The 24,325-nt window shown below is 42.9% G+C and overlaps 1 protein-coding gene and 1 gene segment (V, D, J or C); one reads left to right on the forward strand and one right to left on the reverse strand.

The window, feature by feature from the left end:
* Stard3nl (STARD3 N-terminal like) overlaps nucleotides 1–16,476 on the forward strand; it is a 34,006-nt gene extending 17,530 nt beyond the window's left edge. Inside the window, exons 3-9 of one of the 2 annotated variants that reach the window (NM_001008298.1) lie at nucleotides 2,507–2,584; nucleotides 3,077–3,154; nucleotides 5,181–5,234; nucleotides 5,342–5,459; nucleotides 7,916–8,011; nucleotides 15,314–15,387; nucleotides 16,034–16,476. In NM_001008298.1, coding sequence (NP_001008299.1) covers nucleotides 2,507–2,584; nucleotides 3,077–3,154; nucleotides 5,181–5,234; nucleotides 5,342–5,459; nucleotides 7,916–8,011; nucleotides 15,314–15,372 — 483 coding nt within the window. In that variant the 3' untranslated portion in view covers nucleotides 15,373–15,387; nucleotides 16,034–16,476. Of the gene's footprint in view, nucleotides 1–2,506; nucleotides 2,585–3,076; nucleotides 3,155–5,180; nucleotides 5,235–5,341; nucleotides 5,460–7,915; nucleotides 8,012–15,313; nucleotides 15,419–16,033 lie in introns of those variants that run through there. The other variant, XM_063276197.1, reaches the window with a different exon arrangement.
* Nucleotides 16,477–21,290: 4,814 nt separating this feature from the next.
* The window catches only part of Tcrg (T cell receptor gamma chain), a 44,093-nt gene continuing 41,058 nt past the window's right edge, over nucleotides 21,291–24,325 (reverse strand). The window contains 2 exon segments of the C gene segment in view: nucleotides 21,291–21,836; nucleotides 23,613–23,657. Of these exon segments, the coding sequence occupies nucleotides 21,694–21,836; nucleotides 23,613–23,657 (188 nt within the window).

Raw genomic sequence — 24,325 nt, forward strand, 5'->3', positions numbered from 1 at the left:
ATCCCCAGGTGGAGCAGTCTCTGGATGGCCTTTGCTTCAGTCTCTGCTCCACTTTAAACCTGTCTAAAAAAGCAAAAATAATTATTTTTTGGGTTTTTTAAATAAATGTTTACCAGCTCTTTTTCTTAAAAAACAACAACAACAACAAACTGTTGTTGCTGGAGAGATGGCTCAGTGGTTAGGAATATTGGCTGCTCTTCCAGAGGACCCAGGTTCTATTTTAAGCACCAAAATGATAGCACACAGCCATCTGTAACTCCAGTTTCAAGGATCTGCTGCCATCTTCTGGCCTCTGAGAGCATCAGGCTTCTGTGGTGCATATATGTACATGCAGTCAAAACACCCATACACATAAGATAATTTTTAATATTGAAATATATGTGTCAAGTGCTTCTGAAATTGCTATGTTTGCTTTTTAATTCCCTTGTGTAAGAAAGATTATTTCTTCATATTTTATTGAACAAATTATATAAATAGTATCAAATAGAATATAATATGGAGTTTAACATATATCATTTAAATTCTCTATATATACACTAACAAAATTAAAATAGCCTGATGGATTTTATTTAATAATGTATTTGGTTATCCTTGGTATGTGTTGTTTCTCAAGCCTTGGGTTTGGTTGCTTGTGTTCCCCACACCTAGCCTGAGCCCTTCTGGAAGACACCTCGATGCAGACACTTCGCCCTTACTTGTCAGTGGTTCCTTTCACTCCACAGCTACTGTGGCCTCTGGCTTTCAGACTGAAACAGGTTCCTGTCTGTATTAAGGCAGTAGTGTTCCCTCTGCATACAATTATCAATTTCTTGTATCCTCTTGTAATTCTGGGATCCTATCATGCTGATGTCAGTTTAAATGGCACCATTATTCTGTCACCCTGTCTGTTCATGTGTCTTGTGATTCACTGTTGTTGCTGTTATTGTTTTACACAATGGCAAACCCTGAGGACAGACATTGTTTTACTTACTGCAGTAATTCTTGTACTTGGAACGATGCCAGTGCTCAGTAGGTTCCCAACATATACTTGTGAATGGATGAAGATCTTTGTGGCCATAGTGAACAGCTTGATTAAGCTAGAGGCAGGTTGGTAGCAAGAATACAAAGTCAGAAGCTGGAGAAGAAATGCAACTCCAAGTACCTGGCTAGGGAGAAAGAGTTCATCTGAGAGGTACATTCAGGAGATGGGGGTGGGGGGAACACACTTGTTGAAAGTTACTTTGTGTCTACCCAGTATTTAAGACTACTCTGTTGATGGAACCCAGAAAAATATAGGTGCACACTGCCCCTCTGCCCCTTACCTGAGGTGCTTAGGCTTTGAGGGTGTTAGGATATTTGCATAGCAAGTTATCTTGGGAATGAAACTCAATTTTGTGACATTTATTTATTCATACTTTGTTCATAGTCTGATGGCCAGTTTATACTCTTTAACGGACTTTAAGTTGAACTGAGTCCCTTCCTATGAGGTCAAGTGTGGAAGTTCCCATTTGCAGTGAGAGGTGTAGCAGGTCAGATTTCAGATATGTATCTATGGGATGCTCAGTCTGAGCTGGAAAGATGATTGGGAAGAGATCTTGTTTGAACCGTAGCTAATCTCTCTGAAAAACCCCTGAACCAAAGATTGCGAGACAAGGATTTAAAGTACAAGTTTGGGTTGCAGACATAAACTATAAGAACTCTATATAGGCAACAGAGTCAAGTTACAGTGCACACAGATAGCAAAAGAGGCATGGCCAGTGTGTACCCATGAAACAAGCAGAGGGAGATGTCTGGTAGAGAACCTTTGCCTAGGCCACCGGTAGTGACCATTCTTCAATATTTGAGCAGCAGCTTTGTGTAGTTTGCAGAGACACAGCATGAGTTAGGTGGCTATTTGCATAGGACTTCTCTTCTGCACTTTACTTGTACACATCAGTAGCCAGGTCTGTCTATGGCTGATTCACACTCAGCACCCAGATGCTGATTTCCTCAAGAGTTGCCAGGCAGAGTAGTAGTCATGGCTTGGCTCCATTGCTATAGCAGAAGCAAGCTATGCAATAACTAAGCCCTCCCTTTCTGTGTGGCATTTCTATTCTAAGTTGGACAGCTGTGGGACCTTGTGAACAATTTTTCATTAATTTTCCCTTACCCAGTTACCTGGTAAGTTCTGTTCTGTCTGTCTGTCTGTCTGTCTGTCTGTCTGTCTGTCTGTTAGGACTGCATTTGTAATGAGAAACTTGAATTGACCAGGCTGAGCCTAGGGCTATAGAGTCTACTGCCTGGACTCTATAATTGCCCTAAAATATGGGCCCTACTGGAGTTTGTTTTTAAATTTCTCTGACTAGTTTAATCCATAGAATCATGAGCTTGATCATTTAAGATTAATTTGGGTAATAGGAAAGGACAAAAAAAAGTCTCTCTGTATAGACAGTCTGTTCATTCATATATTTATGTTAGCACATGCGTGTGTGTGAGTATGGCTATGTTCGTGTTTCGTTCTCACTTCTCATTCTGCTGTGTTCTCCAGGTGAACGGAGGCATCGAGAACACCCTGAAGAAGGAGGTGGCTCACTATGACTACTACTCCTCTTACTTTGATATATTTGTAAGGACCGTTACGTCTCGATTCAGATATAATGAGATGGAAACCAAGAGGCCAGGTCCCTTGAAATAGGCCATAAATGCAGTGCCCGTGTTCCTTCCTTTGAGCAGTGGGCATGTTTGTTTTCCCAGCCTTACCTAGCCACTCAGTGCTCTCTGGCTCACTAGGAACTGATGGGCAAGAAAAGGAAAGGTGAAGGAGAGGCCAGGAGCCCTCCTCAGGAGAGGAGAGCTCATCCTCTCCCTAGCAGTAGAGCTCAGGTTCAGCTGACAGACAGGAAGAAGTGCTGGTCTGTCTCTGGGTGTTTGTTTGTTTCCCCCGTTTATATTGATAATAGGGACTTGAAACCTAGGGCCACAGTTCATGTTCCACACATGACAGTCTGGGGTCTGAGCCTCTCTGGGCTGTCCACAGACGAGGTAGAAAAATGATAGTTGAAGCTGCTTTATGTTTTACATATTGGACATAACTTTTCTTACCATTTTTCCCCCTCAGCTTTTGGCAGTTTTTCGATTCAAAGTGCTGATACTTGGGTATGCTGTATGCAGATTACGCCATTGGTGGGCAATAGCGGTGAGTGCACATGACAGTGGGTCATCTCCAGGCTGGTGGCTAGGCAGCTCACAGCAGGCTGTGCTGAGAGGAGACAGGAGTTGAACAATCTCTAGTTTCACCAGCCTTTTCAAAGTCCTCTTCCCTCACTTTAGCAGACTTAATTTACCAGGGGTCTTTCTGTAGTGAAAACAGTTAACTCTGTAACTGGCTTGGTCTGTAGCAAGGAATCCGGGGGGCCAGGAGTAAGCCCCTCCTCTTCTCTTCCATCTCATCTTTTAGATAAGGGTGGCGGGCGGTGCCTCCAAGCAAGATATGTGGAAAATGCCTTGCTTTGTGATTTTGTCGTCACATGATGTTCTGGTCTCTGTTTGATGACAGCCCCTGCCCCTGCCTTCAGTCCTCTCCTCAGGGTTACTTTCTATTGAAGTGATGTTAGCACCTTGGGAGTGGAAGTGTTATCTGCTCACAGTTTAAGATACAGTCTATTACAGTGGGGAGGGCGTCAATGGAGTATGAGGCAGCTGGTCACATGACACCCCGTCAGGAAGCAGAGATGAATGCTGGGCCCAGTTTACCTCATTTGTGTTCAGTCCTAGACCCCAGCCCATGGTATGCTGTTGCCACATTCTGGGTGGGCCTTCTGACTTCCATTAGGCCTCTCTGGAAACATCCTCTCACACATGCTCAGGGGTCTTTCAGCTAAGCACTTGTAACCCCCTAACATGTCCACAGTCCTGCTAACCAACTGTCAAAGAGGGAAAAGCCATTGTCAGGCTCTTTTCTTCCTCTGGTTTCTCCAGATGAGTGGACACCTCCCACCCCTGCCGAATCTTTTTCCTTGTGTCTAGCAGAGACTACACACAGTCTGTTCATTTTCAGTAAATATTAAGAAACTGAACGTTCGAGACAGTTGTCTGCCCGCACCATTTCTGCCATGTGTGTGGATGCCCCAGATGTTGTTTATCCCTTCCTGCAAACCCAGTGATTCAGATAGAGGACAGATACTGAGCCTTGGAGCTTCTTATACCAGAGGGGCTCAGGAGTAAGGTGAACCCAGCAGGAGCAGTCTCTCGTGGGCAGTCATCAGGGCTGACCGGGCGTGTGCTGCCTTCCACATCACACGGCGCAGGTCGGACCTCTGGTCATTCCGAGACTTGTTTAAAGAATGTTGACCATTGCAGCAGGCCTTTTCCCCCATCTCTCATTGACCTCATCACCCCTTTCTGTTTTCCATCACATTCTGCATTTGGGCCATTTTATTCCAGAATCTCCATGTAGACTCATGTTCATCAGACTGTCCGTCTTGGTATCCATTATGAAAGAAATTCACACAGATGTGTGCACTGAGTCACAGCAAAGCACCGACTTCCATTTTCAAATAGAATTCAGTTTAGTTTCAGTGGTACTGTTTCACATCTCAGCCTAAATAAGGGAAGGTCTGATGTATCAGATCCAGTTTTTTGTTTTAGAGTATTTAAATTATTTGCAGGAAGGGAAATCAACTAAGTCCCCTAAAAGCAATTGATGTCAGTCTCTAAAGTAAATTATTGTCTGGTGGTAAGTTGCTTTTCGCTCAGCAAACTACCTTGTGTGCATGTGCTCGCCTGCGTGTTTCATCCTGCCGGTCACTTTAGTCATCTCTGCCATTCACGCTCCTTAGGCTTTACCTTGCTCAGGCCTCAGTTGGAGAGGTGGGAAACAGTGCTCAGCAGGAAGTGATGCTCTAGGCTTCACAGCCCTAGGGAGACAGAGCCGTATCTGCATGCCACTTGTCCTTTCTTACATGTATTAGAGACAGAAGTTTCCCAACACATTAGCCTTCTGCAGCGTAAGAGGAGGAAGTCATATAGAGCCACTCAGGTTATATGCCTCAGAAAACCCCTTTTGCCTGGACTGGGTATGCAGGAAAGCATGAAAACTGGAAAGTAGCAGACTGCACAGTCTGCTCAGGCACTGTCTTCTCTTGGCCCAGCTTTGTTTTTGAGGGAGGGCACTCACAGTGCTAAGTGTCCTGTTTGAGGAGTGTTTTATTATTATCTTGCAGTTGACAACAGCAGTGACCAGTGCCTTTCTGTTAGCAAAAGTGATCCTCTCAAAGGTATGTGTGGCTCTCCTCCCAGTGCCGTTGCTCTCTGCCCAATGAAGCCCTGCTTCCTGTGTAAGCTTAGTAGTGGCTGCTTTCCCTCAACACCTCCTGTTCTCTAGCTTTTCTCTCAAGGGGCGTTTGGCTATGTGTTGCCCATCATTTCCTTCATCCTCGCCTGGATTGAGACGTGGTTCCTGGATTTCAAAGTGTTACCTCAGGAAGCAGAGGAAGAAAACAGTAAGTTGTCTTTGCCACAGTCAGCCTGCCAGACTTACACATATCACACTGCAGGGAACTGATGAGGCTTCTTGCTGTGAGTGAAGCTTCAGGGACCAAACTGAGGCAGGTGGGCACCTGTTCTTCAGGGGCTGTGTCAGAATTGAGGGTGAATGGGTGGACATGTGAGTGCATGGCAACTCGAAGTGGTCCTTGTTCTGGCTGCTGGACCAGGCATCTCTTAGAAGGTGTGGCCATTGGTTAGACAGACATTTGTAAAGGAAGAGTAGAGCCACTGCTTCCTTCTCCATGGGCAGCTTGACCTTTTCTCATTATAACCCTCAGGTCTGTAAGCCTTTGTCCACAACAGAACTGTGTGTTCTCAGGGACAGGGAATGCTGAACCAATTCTATGTGGAATGCAAGAAGCCATTTTAAAGCAGTCGGTAACTGCAGAGTGCCATTACAGGCATAGGATGGGTCACAAATAGAATAGTTAAATGCCTTGCACTGGCTCTGTGATGGTTCACAGGAGAACTCAGTGGCTGGCTCAGCAGTTTGTTAGCCTCCCTTGAGTGACTGTGTGACATCTGGCACCATTTTCATGTAAGATCTGACAGAGCTGTTCCATAACCTCATGGAACCCAATGTGCTAGGATGTTAGGGAGGAGGGTCAAATGGTCCATTAAGAGCTGGGAAGTTGGCTACTGGCCTGGCGTTCTTCTCTGTAGGAAAGAAACCATTAGTGGAGATACAATGCCACCAAACCTTCTAGGAGAAAAATGGATCAAAACTCAGTTTAGAAGGGCATGTTGCTTTAGACATGCCCCTGTTGGAGCCTTTTCCAGCATCTGGGAATTTGCCCCAACAAGAAGAAAAGAAATCTTGTGTTTTATAGAAAATTAAGCACAATTATAACTCTAAAAGCAACAGGATCAAGAATCACTTTACATCAAGTTTGATTTGAAGAATTTCCTTAACAGAGAAGGCAAAGCAAACAAAAGAACTGTAATTCAGGAGTGAATTTACAGAGCACACTGAACGGTGATCCTAGGTGCTTCTGCCCTTCTGTGTCTGTCCTTCTAGCTGACAAGGGGCATGCCAGTATAAACTCTAAACTCAGCATTGTTGAAAATATCAAGTGTTCACTTGACTGGGGTTTGAATAGTTACGTGATTAAACCAATTTTACAGTATCTAATAAAGGTGAGCAGAAAGGCTGGAGACATGGCTCAGCGAGTAAGAGGACCTGTGGCCAAGACTGACAACTTAATGCTGGTCCCAGAACCCACCTGGTGGAAAGAGGGAACCAAATCTCACAGATTGTCTTCTGATTAGACAGTATGACACATGCTTACCCCACACAGCATACGTACACAAGTACATAAACATTAATTTTTTTTAAAGAAGGGAACATTAAGCAAGCCACCTAGTATCAGAAAAAACAAAAACCATACATTCTTCCCTACATTCTACCATATATAAATCCTAACCTGTAATGTATACATTACATATGTGTGCATGTGTGTGTGTATACATACATATATATACATGTATGTATATATATATATATATATATATATATATATATATATATATATAAACATGTACCTGTGGGTACAGTATGACATGTAGGAAATAGATAGTGCTGGGTACTAAGAAAGGACAACAAAAGTAAAGGACACGTAACTCACGAAAAAGGATATGAAGCTAATTATTTTTCTTGTTTTAACTTTTTTGTGTGTGTTAGATAAGCATATAAAATTATAGTTGATAATGACAGTGTAAATCCCCAAGTGAAAGCCCATGGCTTCAGAATGGCTATGATAAGTGTATAGAAGTCCATAGAGCAGTTCAGAGTTCAGGGCTGGGCACACACTCACTCGGCAGCTATGCTCAGCCAGCTGCATGGTAGTTTTATTTGTAAGGTTTTTTTTTAATAGTAAACTAATTTTATGTTAAAAATGAATGCATATTTACATATTTCATGAAATTTAAAGCATCATTTGCCTTCACTGTAGCAGCACATAGGAAACATACCTGGTATTTGCTGTGTGGCCAGGTACTTGCTACCACAGTTCCTAATACTGATACTGGTTTTAGCCAAAAGGCCTTAAGGACAGATGGTCTTCCTCCTTGGATGAGGTTCTGTCATTTGTCTTTTTGGTTTTGAAGTTGGTGTTGAGGTTTGTAGAGAAGTGAAAATCCTCAGGAGATTGATCTGAATACTGAGCCCAGGCGTTCGTAATTGGAAATGATTATTAAAACTATTTGTTTTTTGTTTTTCTTTAATCTTCACAAGGTTGGTGTGTGGTTTTATTAGTGAAGTCTTTATTAGATGGTTGAAAGATTTTCAAAGTGCCTTGTTCTCTAATAGTTTATTTGATGTATTGAAATGTCATTTTTATAACTCTTAATCTTGCCAGGAAGCTACCAGGAGGTTGATGAGGTTCTTAGCATCTGTTTTCTTCTCTCCCAGGACTACTGCTAGTTCAGGATGCATCGGAGAGGGCAGCTCTCATCCCTGCAGGGCTCTCTGATGGTCAGTTTTACTCCCCTCCCGAGTCTGAAGCAGGTAAGCCATCACAGACTGTTTGTGTTTTGTTCCATTTTGAAGTCCCCTCTATTTTTTCTTCTCATGTCCTGTCTATTTTCCAGTGTGTTTAGCAGACCCAGAGCATGCCATGATGTAAAACCAAGTGGGGGCGGGGGTGTCTCCCAGGACATCAGTGGCGACAGATAGCAACAGCAATGGGCCTGACCAAATCACATAAGGGTCTAGAGGATGCATGTCCAAAGGGAGTGTGCAGAAAACCAGTTCTGTGGGAAAGTGTGCCAACACTAATAACCTTTGGGAACTAACGTAAGGATTAAAAGTCCCCTACACATGGAAGAAGTCAAACCCCACATATACAACAGTTGAGAGGAGAGGGGGACAGCCTCTGTAGAAAACAGCTTGGTGCTTCCCAACAAAAATCAGTGTAGAATTATGATATCACTCCTCACTTGCTTATCTGGCTATCTGTCCAAGAGAAAGGAAAACAAACTCAAGAGACACAGTGAGCCCCTATAATCCTAGCAGGCTTGTGTACAGTAGCTATCAACAAGTGACAGAATGTGACACATGCATCCAGGGGAATGTATTAGAGCCTTAAAAAGGAACTGAATCCTGACCCATGACCATATGTGAACCCTGAGCAGAATGCATGAGATAAAACACGCCAGATATAAAAAGTAATACTTGAAGGACTTTGTTTATTACAGTAACAGTGAGTTCACATCCCAAGAGTCAACGTTGAAGAATAATGGTTGCCCAGGATGGAGGAAGTTGTGTAATAAATAGAATAGTGTTAATGCTCTCACAGTAATGTGGACCCTAGAGTCACTGCATGGAACACTTCAAGATGAAAAACTATGTCCAAAATACTTGATTTTATTTACATTTATTTTCATATAATATATCAAATATTATACGTTGTTAGGACTTTACAGGTACCAGGCAGGGAAGGGGCACTGGGGCTCATTCGCATCATACTAACCACTCTGTGACATGCACTTACCAAGAGAGAAACAAAGTCAGACGCGGAGCAGAAGTACACCAGCGTCACACAGTAAATGGTGATTCTTGGGCACACTGCTGGCTCCAGTTGTTCTTCCCTGCAGCCGGCCTTTAGTCTGTGATGTCTGCCACCACCTAGTGGTCTTCTAGGGAGTTACCACTGGACTATGAAGTCAGAAGGAACAGAAACAATTAATAGGTAGTGTTCCTTTAGATAGCTGTATTAGTTACATAAGATAGACATCAGTATTGGTAAACGTGGGTGGATGCTCAAAGACCTTGCTTTCTTGTGTTACGTTTATATTGTCTGAATGTTCAATTTGGAAAAAAATAAAATTATTACAGAAGGTAATGTGCTTAGAACTGTCAGACTCCATAGTACTGAGAGGGAGAGACACTGCCTGCCTGTAGAGACGGGTGGTGTCAGAAGACTGGGGCGGCCCTGCTTGCCTGTGTCCCACACCCACATACCTGACACATGACAGATTTCTGTCTGTGGGAGGGGTGGGTGTCTTACTTAGGGTTTTACTGCTATGAACAGACACTATGACCAAGGCAAGTCTTATAAAGGACGACATTGAATTGGGACTGGCTTAGAGGTTCAGAGGTTCTGTCAATTATTAAGGTGGGAGCAGGGCAGCTTCTAGGCAGGTATGGAGCAGGCAGAGCTTAGAGTTCTACATCTTCATCTGCAGGCTGCTAGTGGAAGACTGACCTCCAGGCAGAGGGCTAGGGTATTAAAGCCCACACCCACAGTGACACGCCTACTCCATCAAGGCCACACCTCCTAATAGTGCCACTCCTTGGCCTAAGCGTATGCAAACCATCACCGTGGGTTAAAGTAGAGAAGGAGATTTAAGGAAGTGAACCTAGAAATGTTATCTTCTTAGGAACAGCTCAAAATTTAGAAGAGGAATTCGGAAATCAGCACATCTAGGTGGCAGTGCGGCTAGAACTAGAGCCCAATTTGTTCACAAAGCTTCCTGATGAGTCTGACCTTAGGCTGCTGGCTGTACTGAGTGCAGAGGATGAAGGTGTCAGCCCCTCCAGGTAACTGGATTGAAGGCGCTGACTGAGCACAAATGAACTATGTGGGATGCTTAGTTGGGACAGTTCTTTATCCCCACGGGAAGGCTGGTTTAAAATACAGACTAGTTTGGGACTGAAGATGTGTAGTTTAGAAGTGTAGCACTTGTCTGGCATATGTAAAACCATGGGTTTGATCCCAGTGCAGTGGACAGTTGGATGAACGGATTAAAATCTCAAACTGTATAACACTTATTCTAGGTAAGTCAGATACAGGTGCTAAAATTCCAAGAGCTGTCATGCCCCTGCTTTTCCTGTGGACAGCCTTCCTTGCCTCATTTCATCTTCCCTTTCATGGTCCTATAATCTCTGCCATTTCCCTGTGACGGGCTCTGAGCCTTGGAGGAGATGCAGATGTCCGTGTTAGGACTAAGCACACAACACTGTTATTCTCAGCACTCCAGCAGCCAGGAGATTCTTCATTTACCTCAGTTGGCAGCAGAAAGAAGCTTCTCTGACCAAGGTTGAAGCCTCTGTCCAACCGTCTTCAAGCCCACTTCAGGTGGCGCCTGTCCTGTGGTCTTCTCATGTGTTATGTCTTAATGTCAATTAAGCCTAGCTTATGGGTCCGCTCTTTTGATGATAGTGTATGAGGCATCATAGCTAAGATCTCTTAACCTTCACTCTGGGTCATAAAGGAATTTGCCTGTAGATTTTATCTAGAAGTTTCATTCAACAGAAAGGTATTTTTGTTTGGTTGGATTTGCATTTTTTAGGATTATAGTATATTTTAATTAATTTTAATATATAGATGAAATATAAGACTACATGCACATTCTCTTGATGTCAGATATCTGTCCATTTGTCTTTGAAGCAATTATCAAAACAGTGACTTCCCACTGACCACTTGACATATTTGCTGTGGGTGCCAAGCCAGGAGTCTCTTTGACTCCCTTTGGATTGGGTTTAGCATAATCTTTTCTTGGTTTGTGAAAAGTCACTTGTTTTACTTGGTTGACTTGAGACCTTTCTCATGCTCTGATGCAAGCCCTTAAAGCTGTAGTTTCCTCTAGACCTTGCTTTACTGCTATGCTTGCATTCTGACCTGCTGTATTATTTACTGTTTCTCAACAGGTGGGTGACATGGCCCTTTGTGTAGATAGATCCCTTACTCACATTTCTTCAGCCATTAGGTATATGGGTTAATGGCTGTCAACAACCCCAGGAAGACTTGGCCAGTATTTCTTCAAATGCCTTCCTGATCCCCTACCCCAGGCATGTTTTGGTTTGCTTTGCTGGCCAGCATCTGTCTCTGCGAGGTGCCCTTTGGTCTTTCTCTGCTGTGCAGACTGGATGCTATCAGTCACTCCCTCCCTAGGGAAGTGAAGGCTTCTTCCTGCTGCCTGCCTCGCTTTCCCCATCTCCTCTCACAGCCACTCCTGACTGCTCTCCCACTCCAGGACTTGTGTTTCAGTTTCTGCTCATTTTTTATGTTACCCCCTCTTGACAGTCTCTGGCTGGTTTCTTTCTCTTGCCTTTCTTCACTTCTTAAATTGATTGTATGTAGCCTTTCAATGTATTTATCATTGCTGTGTGGATGTTTTCCTGGTTAAGTATAGTACTTGGAGGCACACAGATGGTTGGGTTTGACTCTTTTATCTCTCTTAGGATGATCATTAACACATTGTGTTATTTTCTTTTAAATAATGCTTCCTATAATTTCTGCTGCATTTTGTTGACTGTATAGTGACGCAGTTCTGGATTTGGATTTTTTTCCTTTTTTCTCTCAAAGGAGCACTGTTGTTAATGTAGTAAATTAACCATGAAGTACACTCTCTGTGCCAGTTTCCTCCTCCTCCTCTTCCACCTCCTCTTCCTCTTCCTCCTCCTCTTCCACCTCCTCCTTCTCTTCCACCTCCTTCTCCTCCTCCTCCCCCTCCTCCTCTTCCTCCTCCTCCTCCTCCTTCGAAAAACTTGATTTTTAAACTTGACTAAGTTTTAAGAAAGTTTGTATTCCTAGAAGACTCCCATTAAGATGGAAATACATTCCCCTCCTCTAGGCGCCGGTGCACATCCCCAGCACATCTGCCTCTGGCTTTGTGTCCTCTTTTAACTATAACTAATCCACTAGTGCAGTTAGTGCTAAGTGTATGTACATGGGTGTTGCAGGGTGGGGTAATCTATCAGGGCTTGGACAACCTTCTAGTGGCTACCCCTAAAAGAAAAGCAACTCTCCCTCCCCTGTCAGCCATCGGCTGCCAAAAGCTCCTCAATTAGGATGGACCCTTAAGTGCCCCTCTACCCTCCACACTGGGATGTTTAACCTCCTTGATCTTGGGCACCTATGTAGCCATAGCTGCTCTGCGTTCAAGTGTGTGAGATGTCACGTCCAGTGGGCGGAGTTTCACCGCACTCCTCCCGTCCTCTGGAGTCTCACCGCATTTCTCCCGTCCTCTGGCTCACATTCTTGCTTTCCTTTTTAAGCCTCACTTCCCATAAGTCTCTGGACTCGGCCATGCTTAGTGGTATCCAGTGACTAGACAGAAGTCATGTGCAAGCTCCAGACTAAGGCCTCTCTCCTCTGCCACATGGCAAATGGAACTTTACGTAGAAGATCCAAGACACAAACAGCCATTCATGCCATTGGCCAGGCAGTAGAAGTTGAGTCTGGGAACAGGAATGCTCAGGCTGGACGTTCTTCTGAGACACTCTTGCATTGAAAGGAAGTACTTAGCCCACCCAGATTCTCCATCAAATCCAGCAGCAGTTTTGTGGGATGGAAGAGAAGCCTGGCCACTCTACATTTACCTCGCTATCCCACATTCTCTTGACATAGTTAAAGCTTGTGCAGTTAGCATATGGCCACAGCCTTAAGAGTCTCCACCATTCCTTCCTTACTGTGCTTGTTCTCTGCTTTTTGAGTAGAATTCTCTAAAGACAAATGTGCACTCGAGAGCACATTACCTTCTGGTCTCTGTAGCCCATGAGGATGGCCACCTCCGTATCTGTGCCTTGTCTTCTCACTCTCCTAAAACCCTTCCCTGATCATGAGAATGCTCCATACTTACATAAAAATATGCAGATCTGACCTGTCCATCAAACTGAGGAGCAAGATCAGCTCATGGTGTTTTCTTCTAGTTGTGTGTGTGTAATTTCACACCATGGTGTCTATACTTGCTATAGCTAAAGCAGGAGTCTGTTTATGAAGTTATGAGTTAAAAATTAGTTTCCTTCATTTTGCTGTGGACATTTTGAAATTTTCACAGATATGTGTTATATGGTTATTTTCTATTATTTCTCCATATATATATTTTTTATTTTTATTTATTTATTTTATTTAGCTATTTGTTATGAATTTTCTTTTTCAATAATTTCCGTGTTATTATAAGTTACATATAAATTAATTTTAAGTGAGTGCAAATTATTTCACAGAAATGTAACTCAGAGAATATAACTCAGACTGGTAGCACTGATTTCTGATCTTTAGGGGAAAATGTCCTTGATGATAATTAGTATTTTTTTTTTAGGAAAGATACAAAGGAAGGAATTTCAGAGCTAGACGGTTTGCTCAATTGTAGAAAAACCTAAGGCTGAAAATCTATTCAGAGAGCTGGTCTGAGATCCCTGGGGAATAAATCTGGTAGCATCTCCCTTTAGCATTAGGAATCATTATTGCGCCCAGTTCAACTTGTGCCATGGTTTCTAAAAACTTCTAGATTAAATGTAGTTTGTGCTTTAGAATGTATACACAGCGGGGCTGGAGAGATGCTTGAGTGGCTAAGAACATTGGCTGGCATTCCAGAATACCTGGATTCTGCAGTGTGATACATTAAAAATCAGATCCACACTAACGCTGGCGAGGTACCTATTACAATAAATACTAAAACAAAACAAACAAACAAACAAAAACCAGAACCTTATGACCCCACCACGGGTGCCGGAACTAGCCATAACTTTCTCTGGTTACTATCTCTCCCAGCAGTTCTCTGCTAGCCATGAACTCTCTGTTTCCAGCTACTTGGTAAAATCATGACTCGATAAACTGTAACTCAACAATCCCATTTATATGTTAAATTCTCAATCCACTCACAACCAATTGATAAAGATATAAACTGCTCACCTAGATAAGATAAATTTACCTATAGAAATCCATCCCTTAAGAAATATTCATAAAACCTGTAACTATGTCTGCCTCCATGTTGTTTCTCTTTTCTCTTCTGCTTCTCCCTCTCCTTCTAAAATCTCTGTTCCCACCTCCCTTCTCGTGCAATGACAAGCCTTGTATTTTCTTGTGTCTGCCTTTACCTCCATAACCACATCAACCTACAGGCACCAGCCAGCAGTCTCAGTCTGTTTCCAGCCCAGCATCCAAGACCACGTTTTCCCTTTATCCAAAGCCTGTTCCATCAAGGCCGGCTCTGCCTCTCCAGAGCTAAGCAGTCACTCTCCACCTCAAGGCTGGCTGCTGCCAGATCTGCCCTGTACTCCTAAATTCCCAAGGCCAGCAGGGGTGCATGCACTTCTTGCAAACCCACTGGCTGCAGTTACCTTTCTCTGGAACCCAGTTGAGTTACCACGTGAAGTAAAACACCACACAATCTTAGTTTAGAGTCAACAGATAACACAATAGCTGGGCGCAGAACCTAGTATCCTAATTTTATAAATTACTCTGTTGGAAATCTTCCATCGGTGGATCTTCGTTGATCTGCCACTAGAACAGCCTCCGGCTTCCTACATTGCGTCTGCTTACTCTCGCAGTCGAAAACAAGTTTCTTCCTCCTCTGTTCTCTCTTCCTCTTCCTGACCCGGAAGTCCCACCTCCTCGCCCAGAGATCAGTTTCTTGTAAACTTTTTTTATTAGGGGAAAATCCCACTACAATTCCCAGCTCCCATATAAGAGCTCACAATAGTCTGTAACTCCAGTTCTGGACATCTATGTCCCAGCATTCATGTACTGCACAGTCGTATGCAGACAGAACACCTACACATACATAAAAATGTTAAGCCAGGCCAGCAGTCTCTACAAAGAGGAGATGAAGCACAGAAACTGATAATAATTCTTGGTATGTGAATACCTTTGACTAGTATATAAGTCAGTCCATTCACCAACCGAGTCCAAGGTAGAAGTGCTCCTTGAAGTTTCTCCTATAAAACCTAACGTCAAACTTTAAAATGGCAGTTTATTAATCTTTTTTTATATCTGCATTATAGTTTATATCTACATTTGAGTGAAGAAGTTTGTGACATTAACACAATGAGACTCTGGCTTTTCTTTTCTTTCCTACTTCATAGGATCTGAAGAAGAAGCTGAGGAAAAACAGGACAGTGAGAAACCGCTTTTAGAACTATGAGTTCTGCTCTGTGAAGTAAGTGTTAATAAATGAAATTGTACCAACAGAGTGTTGAAGTGTGGGCATTTCCTTGGAGTAGATTTGAAGGAACTGTCATGGAGTATGCGGCCAGCCAAAGCCAGATTTGTCCTACTTGTGTGTGTGTAACAACAATTTAGGTTGAGGCCTTTATATTGTATATGGGCTGTAAGTATGTATAACTTTAAAGATCCCTGAGACCTGCATTTCTAAGGAAATAAGGATTAACTTAGCCAAACTATCAGTCCCAGCTGTTGGCTTAATTTCAAACACCCTCCTAATCATGGCTTAAGGTCATCAATCCTCGTGCAGGGACATCAGCAAAGAGGAGCAGTGCTTCTCGACATAACTACTGGGGAAGAGGCAATCAGACTGTGGCTCGCAAAGCAGGGGAAGGCAGATGAGCCCCGTGTCTGTGACACTGTCAGCACACAAGCACAGCACAGCAGCTAGACACACACAAGAGGCAGAACTGTCAACATGAAATACCAGGCTTCATGGTAAACCCTTTAAAGTAAAGCCGTCTGTTGTCATGCCAGTGTCCTCGATGTATCTCTGTCACAGCCCACCTGCAGTACTGAGTTAGGAAACACAGCACTTGGCCTCTGACCACTGCTCACTACGTGTCTCCACTCTCTCTAAGTGTGAAGAACCTCACTGCAAGTCGTCCAAGGAGGCCAGCTGAAGTGGTGGATCTGCTCACTGCTGGATGCTGATGAGCTAGTGAGTTTATTTATGGTGATACCTCATGGACATTGCTCCACCTCCACTCACATCATCCCTTCCTGCGACCATTGGGTCATGCTGTGGTCCTTCCTCTAGTCTGTGAGTTTCGGTCTGACCTGATAATGAATAACTCAGTCTCGTGCTGCATCTGAATCAAAAGACTGCTTAATACATTAAAATAACGATTTTGTAGTAAGTGAGATACCTTTTTATTTCAATTCTCAGAATGTATTTTTTTTGTTTCGTGTCTCAGATTTCTTTTGTATTTCTTTCTAACTCCTTACATTTCACTTCTGTTTTTAAACTCATGCACATGTGCTCTTTATACAATTTTAAAATAATAAATCCAACATATCAAAATGACTGTTGTGTTTTGTCTATATTATATATGTCTGTTAGGAGTGGTGTGGTTACAAAAGGAAGAAGGTGGGGGGGGGCATTGAAACTATTGCCCTGTGTGTTGTACGTCTTTCTTGGGACTCCTTGTTCTGAGGCAGTCTGATATTCTGCAGACAAACAACCTGCAAAGGCTTTCGCTGCCACTTTTCCTGGATGTTTACGTCTTTAGGATTAATGTCAACTAATTTTGTCATCAACTGTTTCTCCAGTCACTTTTCCAGATCCACTTTCGGCTTCCTGGAAGGGCAGACTGAGCCTCCATCCTTGATTGGTGTCATGCAGGCAAGGTTAACTGCATGCAGCAGCAGTGCTTCAGGCTTGGGTAGAAACAGGTCCTGTTCAGATCCAGTCCTGCGTAGGCACCGTTTCAAGAGTGTGCCTACTTCAGCAGTGTCATAAGGAATCTTCAGGGAGGCTGGGGTGCAACCAAGGAGGGCTTCTCATAGTAACAGAGAATAGAGGGAACTCTCCAGGTCTGTTCTTGGGACAGGACCTCAGGAACTTGGAACAATTTCAGTGACAGCTCCCCGTGTCAGGAATGGAGCAGTATGTACTTGAAGCCTAGCCAGATGTCAGTGCTGAGAAAGAACGCTGCTGAGGAAGGAAGTGCTGGCCTGAGCCAGTAGATGCAGCCAGTTCTCTCTTGGGAAGACTGCAGCCATGTGAAGAAGTTGACAGGTGGCCATGGAATACCTGCAACTGTGAAATCAGACATGGAGTCTTAGGGAGATGATCTCAGTGGTAGTCATGCTTCCTCTGGCTCAGGAAGAATGAGCCCTAGGCTGTGGGCCTCTGCTCTGCACCCAGCCTCTTCTCTGACCTCTCATTATTGCATGATGGTGTCATAGTTAGCTTTACTGTGGTGCCTCTGGGATCAGCCCAGATAGGGTTTCAGTGCACTGAGTTGCCTTCCATTTCATTGCTCATGAAGCACATTACTGTGGCCCTCCTCTCTGTCACCTGGAATTAAAGGGAAAAGTGTCAGCATCCGGTCCTAGCTGAAGCAGCTGAGCACTGAGTCCCACTGTCCTCAGTGTGACTTCATTTTGGCAGCCACCACCCAGCGTGAAGCTAATTTTTCTCCTGCCAGCCACGGCCATTTGAAGCAGAGCAGAGAAGAGCTGGCTGCGGTTTAACTGCTCTTATTTTCTCTCCTAACACCCTAGCTACCCTTTGTGCTGCCCCAATCAGTGGTGGGTTTGGCTTTGAGCATTTTCCAGGAAGCAACCACATTGACCCCACAGGTAAACAAAAGATGCCTGAGAAAATAAAGCCACCAGCCATGGCAGTGCCATCCTGCACACCATTAACCTCCAGTGTCCCCTCCTCCCCTGCAACTGCATTCTGTACTGTTGAAACTTGGAGCCCTGGTGGACTGGAAGAAGGGTGCTGAGACTTCTGACCTCAGGAGATGCTGCCTGTGTCCTGGCCAGTCGCAACCTCACAAAGCTCCTACTGTTAGTTGTCAGTTCCCTGTCTGTACTTAACACCGCAGAAAGATTTCTGTGTCTGCAAAGCCGGGCCAGGAACTTGGACTGAAAAAGTCTGATCAGCTTCGGACCATCAAGGCTGATTGTAACCAACCTTTCCAGGGTTAAAGTTAGACGTTATTGATTCAAATGTAGTTTTAACTTCGCAAGTGTCCATTGGAAAAGGTGTGTCACACGCCCTGAACTCTCATCCAGCTACCACATGTAGAACATCTGGTAGATTATCTCTGCTTACAGAAATGCACTAAGAGGTGCTTTGTTTGCTGGTATTGCTGCACAGTAGAAAATGGGGGAAGGAAGATGAATAGACACATGTGATAGACATAAAAAGTCAAACTGATGAGACGTTTACATTCAGAAAAAATAAATTGATGGCACCATGAGACCCTGTTTTATACTGGAAGGTTAGCATAGCAATGAAGTTTGGCAGGCCCCTTCCAGGGGTTCACACACACCTGGGCTGCAGAGCTAAGTTGGGCTTTCTGAAGGGGCATTTGGCATATATTCTCGGTATCACTAGAGAACATGAAAAAGGTCTGTTATTGTACATATGTGTGAGTGTGCATGTCCACACAGAGGCAAGCCCAAGTGTTGACTTTCAGACACTGTCCACTCAGGGTGGCCTTGAACTCACCAAGTAAGCTAGGCTGACTGGCCAGTGAGCACCAGGGATATGCATATCATAACCTCCTCCTGGTTGAGATTAAAAGTGTGTATCACTGTTCTTGAACTCATGAGGGCGCTTTAGGGATTGACTTGAGCCTTCATCATTATAAAACGTATTTTTGTTTTGCAAAAAAATTTAATTGCAAAATAAAAAATACAAAGTGCTGTATGTAAGTACTGGAGAAAACTCCAAGGTGTGTTGTCTAGAAGTTTTCTCTTTGCTTTATAATTGAGACATGAAATTTCTAAACTAGTCTAGCTGTATGTATAGTGAAGAAGAATTTGAAGGACTCTGCTTGCCCATGCTCCATGGGTGGTTAAGAAAACCTGAAAAGCTTGTCAGCCCAATTCTCCCAGCTGTTAAGGTTGGAGCACACTCAGCTATTTCTCAAAGGCCTGCCTCGAGGGTAAGACTGGTAATTGTAGTTAAGACCTTTTGAAGTTTTGGAAGAAAGGCTACTGTCCAGGCAGGACTTTCTTCATGTCAGATTGTGCAAATCTTCGTTTTCTTTGAGTGCCTTTAAGTGCAGACTTCTGTTCCCAAATTTATTTTATCACATTATGTGATATGTAGCATAACTGCCTTGGTGGACAGGAAGTCAGTGTGGAAGTTGGTCTTGCATAAATAATCTATGGCAGGTTGACTGTTGTAATTCTAACAACAGCATAAAACCAGGAGATGAAAGGGAGATGAGTCATTCTCTCAATTAGTTCTTAGCCTAGTGAGGAAGATTTTCTGAAGATATTCTGAAGAATATCTTTTTCTACTCCATAGTCAAATGATTTAGAAGGCAAGAGCTAGGCTGCTGAACCCAGGCAGCCTGGGTTCAAATCCTTGCTCAAGTTCTTAGCTGCAGGGTTATGGGAAGGTTTCTTACTCATCTTAACCTCGGTTTCCCAACCTATAGAATGTCACGTAGCCTTGTCTCACTGGGTACAAATGAGATATAACATAAGGCTCCACATTCTATGATTAATGTTCTTCATTAGGCTTTCTGCAATTGAATTGGCATGTGCATAGAAACTGGAATATGTTCTCCACAACATAGTTAAATTTCATCATGAGACTAAATCTTAACATATAATATAATGTGTATGTCACACAGTGGGAGAAAAAAATGAATGCTTTCAAATATTGAAAAATGTTTAAGGAAAAGATATTTACAATGATTAGAAATTTTTACAGAATTATCAGTCATGGGATTTTGTAACTAAATATACATGTTGATAGATCACTGTGGGAGGGAAAGACTAAGAGAACAACTCTCTTAGACTCTTAAAATGTCTTTGAGGTATGATTTCTGGTCTAGAATCCTACCATCAAAGCACATGGCTTTCCTATATGTATCAATTTTGGTGAACAAGCCTTAGTTGAAGAAGGATGCACAACTCTCTTCCTCCTCAGAAATGTGCTTGGCTTCACCTGCATCTTTCATGTGGCAAGTTTAAGAACCTCAGAGCCCACTGAGTGTGGAAGAGGTAAGTGTCAGAATGCTGTTCACATCCTGAGAGCATTAGTAGTCCCTGTGCTACCTGCAGCCCATAGCCCACTTCATTAGTGCTCTCCCAGACAGAGCAAGGGCATGGTAGGTACTCACGGGTAAAGGCAGAGCTTCTACTGATAGCAGAGGGGAAGACTACTGTGATGCCAGAGTAAAGCAGAGCCTTTCCCAAAGAAGGACTGAGAATCGATGAACAATGCGTATGTGTACGTGTACGTGTACGTGTATGTGTATGTGTAAGGAAAACAGACATTTAAGCCCTTCAGGAAATTCTTGGGGATGATTCAAGCCATTTGTTTTATTTTTCTCAATTGAGAGTGACCTACAGGAAGGCACATAATTCATAAATTATTTATGTCTATAAAACAAATGCACTGAATTGAGATCAAACTCCTTTTAAACTGTACTGTTAATGGAAAGTGAATTTAAATGCTCTATAGGATAGAATTGTACCCACATCAGTGCACTCTTAGAGAATTGCAATTTGCCTGGTGCCTTGGTAGAAGCTAAGCCTGTGCCTTTGTGTGAGGTCTGCATGTGGTATCCAGTATTTGTAAGGTAAAATCTGGAACATAGCCCCAGGCTCTCAAGGACTGGCCAGCACAGAACTTTATTAACTCATGTAATATGCACACCTCCAGAGAACACATCACTCTAACTTTCTTTTACAGGAGGAAACTATGGTTCGGTATTTGATCTCACACAGATTCTAAATTCTGAATCCAGAGTCGAAACCTAGGTACTCAGGTCTACAATTCATATTTTCATCTCTCCCATTTGCTTTCCTCTCTGGAGTTTGGATAGCTCTCCTGGGAACTATGTGAGGACTGGGAAGCATGATACTGTGAAACAGGCACAGAGTTGGTCACACAGCACACATTCTGTTTCCATGGGAATGACTTAAACCAAATGACCTAGTTTTCCCTGAGAGAGCAGTCCCCTTGGCTTTTGCACTTGGCTGCAAATCCTAGGACCCACTGTTTCAGAATATTTTCCCAACCATCATCTGAGATTTAGGATTTAAGATTAGATTACCAACAGACATGTCCTAGTTCAGTTTGTTGTTTCTTTGAACCTTCAATCACTGTCACAAATAAAAACACACATCACATTAAAATTAGGCTGGATTTTTTTATTATATTTTATAAAACAAAACACAAAATTTAAATCCTAATAAAGTTATTTAGAGCATATGAAGTAAAGGCTTTGGGGGCACTATCTGGTTCTAGGGCATGAAGTGGGGTGACTAGGAACTGGAGTTTATATACATTGGGCCTGTGTTGCTAGGGCTACTAGAGGGACTGAGAGAGGATGGGTCAGGACGATTGGGTGCTTGGAAGCTACTATTTGTTAGAGAGTGAAGTTGATTTCTCTGCTCTGAGAATTATAGTAATGACACAAAACCACACATATGTGTCCTTGTGGACATCAAAGCCAGCAAGCAAGCCAAGCTAGATCCTCAGCAGATATTGAGAGGTAGGAAGGATGAAGATAGCATGACCTTCCTGGTTCATCATCCACTAGGAACGTTGGCCATCACAAGGCATATTTACTCTTCTGAACAGACAGAACACAACGAAGGCCAAGTGGACCACACTCTTGAAGAACAGGGTGAGGTAGACGTAGAAGGCAGAGGTGGTGGTGACCTGAAGCTGCAGCATATCTAAAAGAATCCTGGAGTAAGATTCATCAGCTCTTTTGACAGAACAGCACACATTGTCAACTGTTTTTTCTGGTCACCTGCATTGAGGGACAACTCAACACCTACCACTCTTAGCAGAACCGGCAAAAAGACTCTTCTTAGAAGTCAGATTAAAAACAACCCTTGAGAAGTTCGTTTATAACCTTCCTACTACTAACAAAAGAAACTGCACTCGGAATAGACAGACCCATTTGAAGGTTAAGTGGGGATAAGTTTAGAAATTTTCACTGCTGGCATATCGAAATAATAACAGATAATATGCATCATGTACAAAGCAAATTTTAAATAATATTCTGACATCTTAGCAGTGAAAGTTTCACCTTTTTAATAAAGTAATAGATTTTGGTGGAGGAAGAATTTTCATTTCTACTTGCAATCAGAGAGCACAGAAAAAAATAGTTTGCCTAATACGTATTGAGTAACCCACAGCCTAAGTCTTTGTTTAGAGAAGCGACTTGGAAGAAATGTTACCTAATTCTTTATATAGCTCCAGGTATAACTCTCATCCCAGGCATAAAAATATGAGCACAAATACAGCATAGAACATCTGAAGTGCTGTAGATGAAGCCTGCGGTGCTCCTTCAGGAAACACTGACTAAGGAAGCCCAATGTAGCACAGTGGGATGCACAGGCAATTATAGAATAGGGCACTGCAGAAAAGCCTGAGGTGACCTGTCAATCCAGGTTTCCCAAGACAGTCACCCATCTCTCTCAAGGCTCTCACTAGTGTATAACTAACGGGTAATTGGAATTTTATAAGAAATGCATGCTGTTGTCAATTAAAGCAATGATTGAATTGGAGAGCCACAGTAACTACTTAAAGAGTCAAGGCCATGGTTCTTTCTGGCCTTAAGATAAGAGATCTCAAGTAATGAAATGTTTTAACTCTGTCCTTGGTCAGGTCCATTCCTCATGTGGCACCTCATTTTCTGAGCTCATGGCCCTGAGGAAATGGAAGAGCAGTTAGCCCTAGAATAAATATATGAGTCTCATTTTAGTGTATATATTAGGAGAAAGGACCAGAAACTAGCACTCAGTTTGCTCACTAAATCTGGTAAACATGCTGGGCATCTGACACCATGGTGCTCATCTCTGTCAGTGCAGACTTAGGGCAATCATTCTCCATAACCAGGTGAAGCAGCCTTTGCTTACAGAATGGAAGTCAGTCATGCAGATGAGTGGTGGATCATTAGAAGGACTGGACCACTAGTCTGATATGGTTTGAAGCCCATGTTCTTCCCCATGCGTATAGCATTGCACAGAAGTCAGCACCTTATTCTGTGACTTAGAGGGAAATGCAAAACTGAGTGAGAGATCAAGTTGCCATTTGATGATCTGAGTTGCACCCCAGATCTGAATGTGTTCATGTACAGAGGACTTAGTATTAGCTCACTAGCCCCATTTGAACAATGGAGGAAACTATTACAGTGTGCGTATGAGAGATACACGAGACATACAGAACCCAGCTCAAGGGCCTTTTGCCTAAAGTGGACTCTGTGGGTATTAGGAAATGGGATTAAAAAAAAAGTAAAAAATCTATATCCCTAACCAAAATTGTATTGTATGAAGACAAATTGTTGATGAATAGGAAATGATGGGTTAAATTACAGTATCACTCAGTCTAAATTGCAGTTCCAGCCATTATGGCTTTTCTTACAAGCAGAGTTCAAATTTAACATGATTGAGATTGTGTTCTCTGTGATAAGATAATGGTAAAGAGATGAAAGGACAACTTACCCTTCCTTCCTTTCAAGCAAGCTTCCAGAACAGTAGCATTGTTAACTAGGAGAAAGGAGAACATGTTCTAGTGAGTTACCATGGGCATTGTGAGTGTGTGTGTGTGTGTGTGTGTGAGAGAGAGAGAGAGAGAGAGAGAGAGATTGAGACAGAGAGAGAGATTGTCAGACAATTGATAATAAAAGTTCATACTTGTAAGCTAATAATTGCTATACCAGGCAATGTATTAAACGATTCACATTCATTGTATTTAATTCCACACTAGCACTTAAATAAGTTAAATTCTGAATAATTCCATGTTTGAGAAAAGAAAAGGGTTAAATGAGATAGTAAAAAAATCTTACATGATTTTTTTTTAAAGTCAAGGTCATTGGTTGGGAAATAAATCCATTGGTAAAAGTGCTTGTTTTGAAAATATAAGAATCTAAGTTTGATCTCCAGAATACACATAAAAATGCTAGGCCTGGGGATTGGGGATTTAGCTCAGTGGTAGAGCGCTTGCCTAGCAAGTGCAAGGCCCTGGGTTCGGTCCCCAGCTCCGAAAAAAAAAGAAAAAAGAAAAAAAAATGCTAGGCCTGGGTGCCTTATGGTAATCATTGTGCTGTATAATCAGAGAAAGACGGGCTCCCTTAGTCTAGATGGCGGGCAGTCTACCTTACTGAAAGACCTGTCTTAAAGAAGGTGTTTAGTCACCCGCGGATCCCGGCCCGCAG

This window comes from Rattus norvegicus, chromosome 17, assembly GCF_036323735.1.
Source record: "Rattus norvegicus strain BN/NHsdMcwi chromosome 17, GRCr8, whole genome shotgun sequence".
Taxonomy (NCBI): Eukaryota; Metazoa; Chordata; class Mammalia; order Rodentia; family Muridae; genus Rattus; species Rattus norvegicus.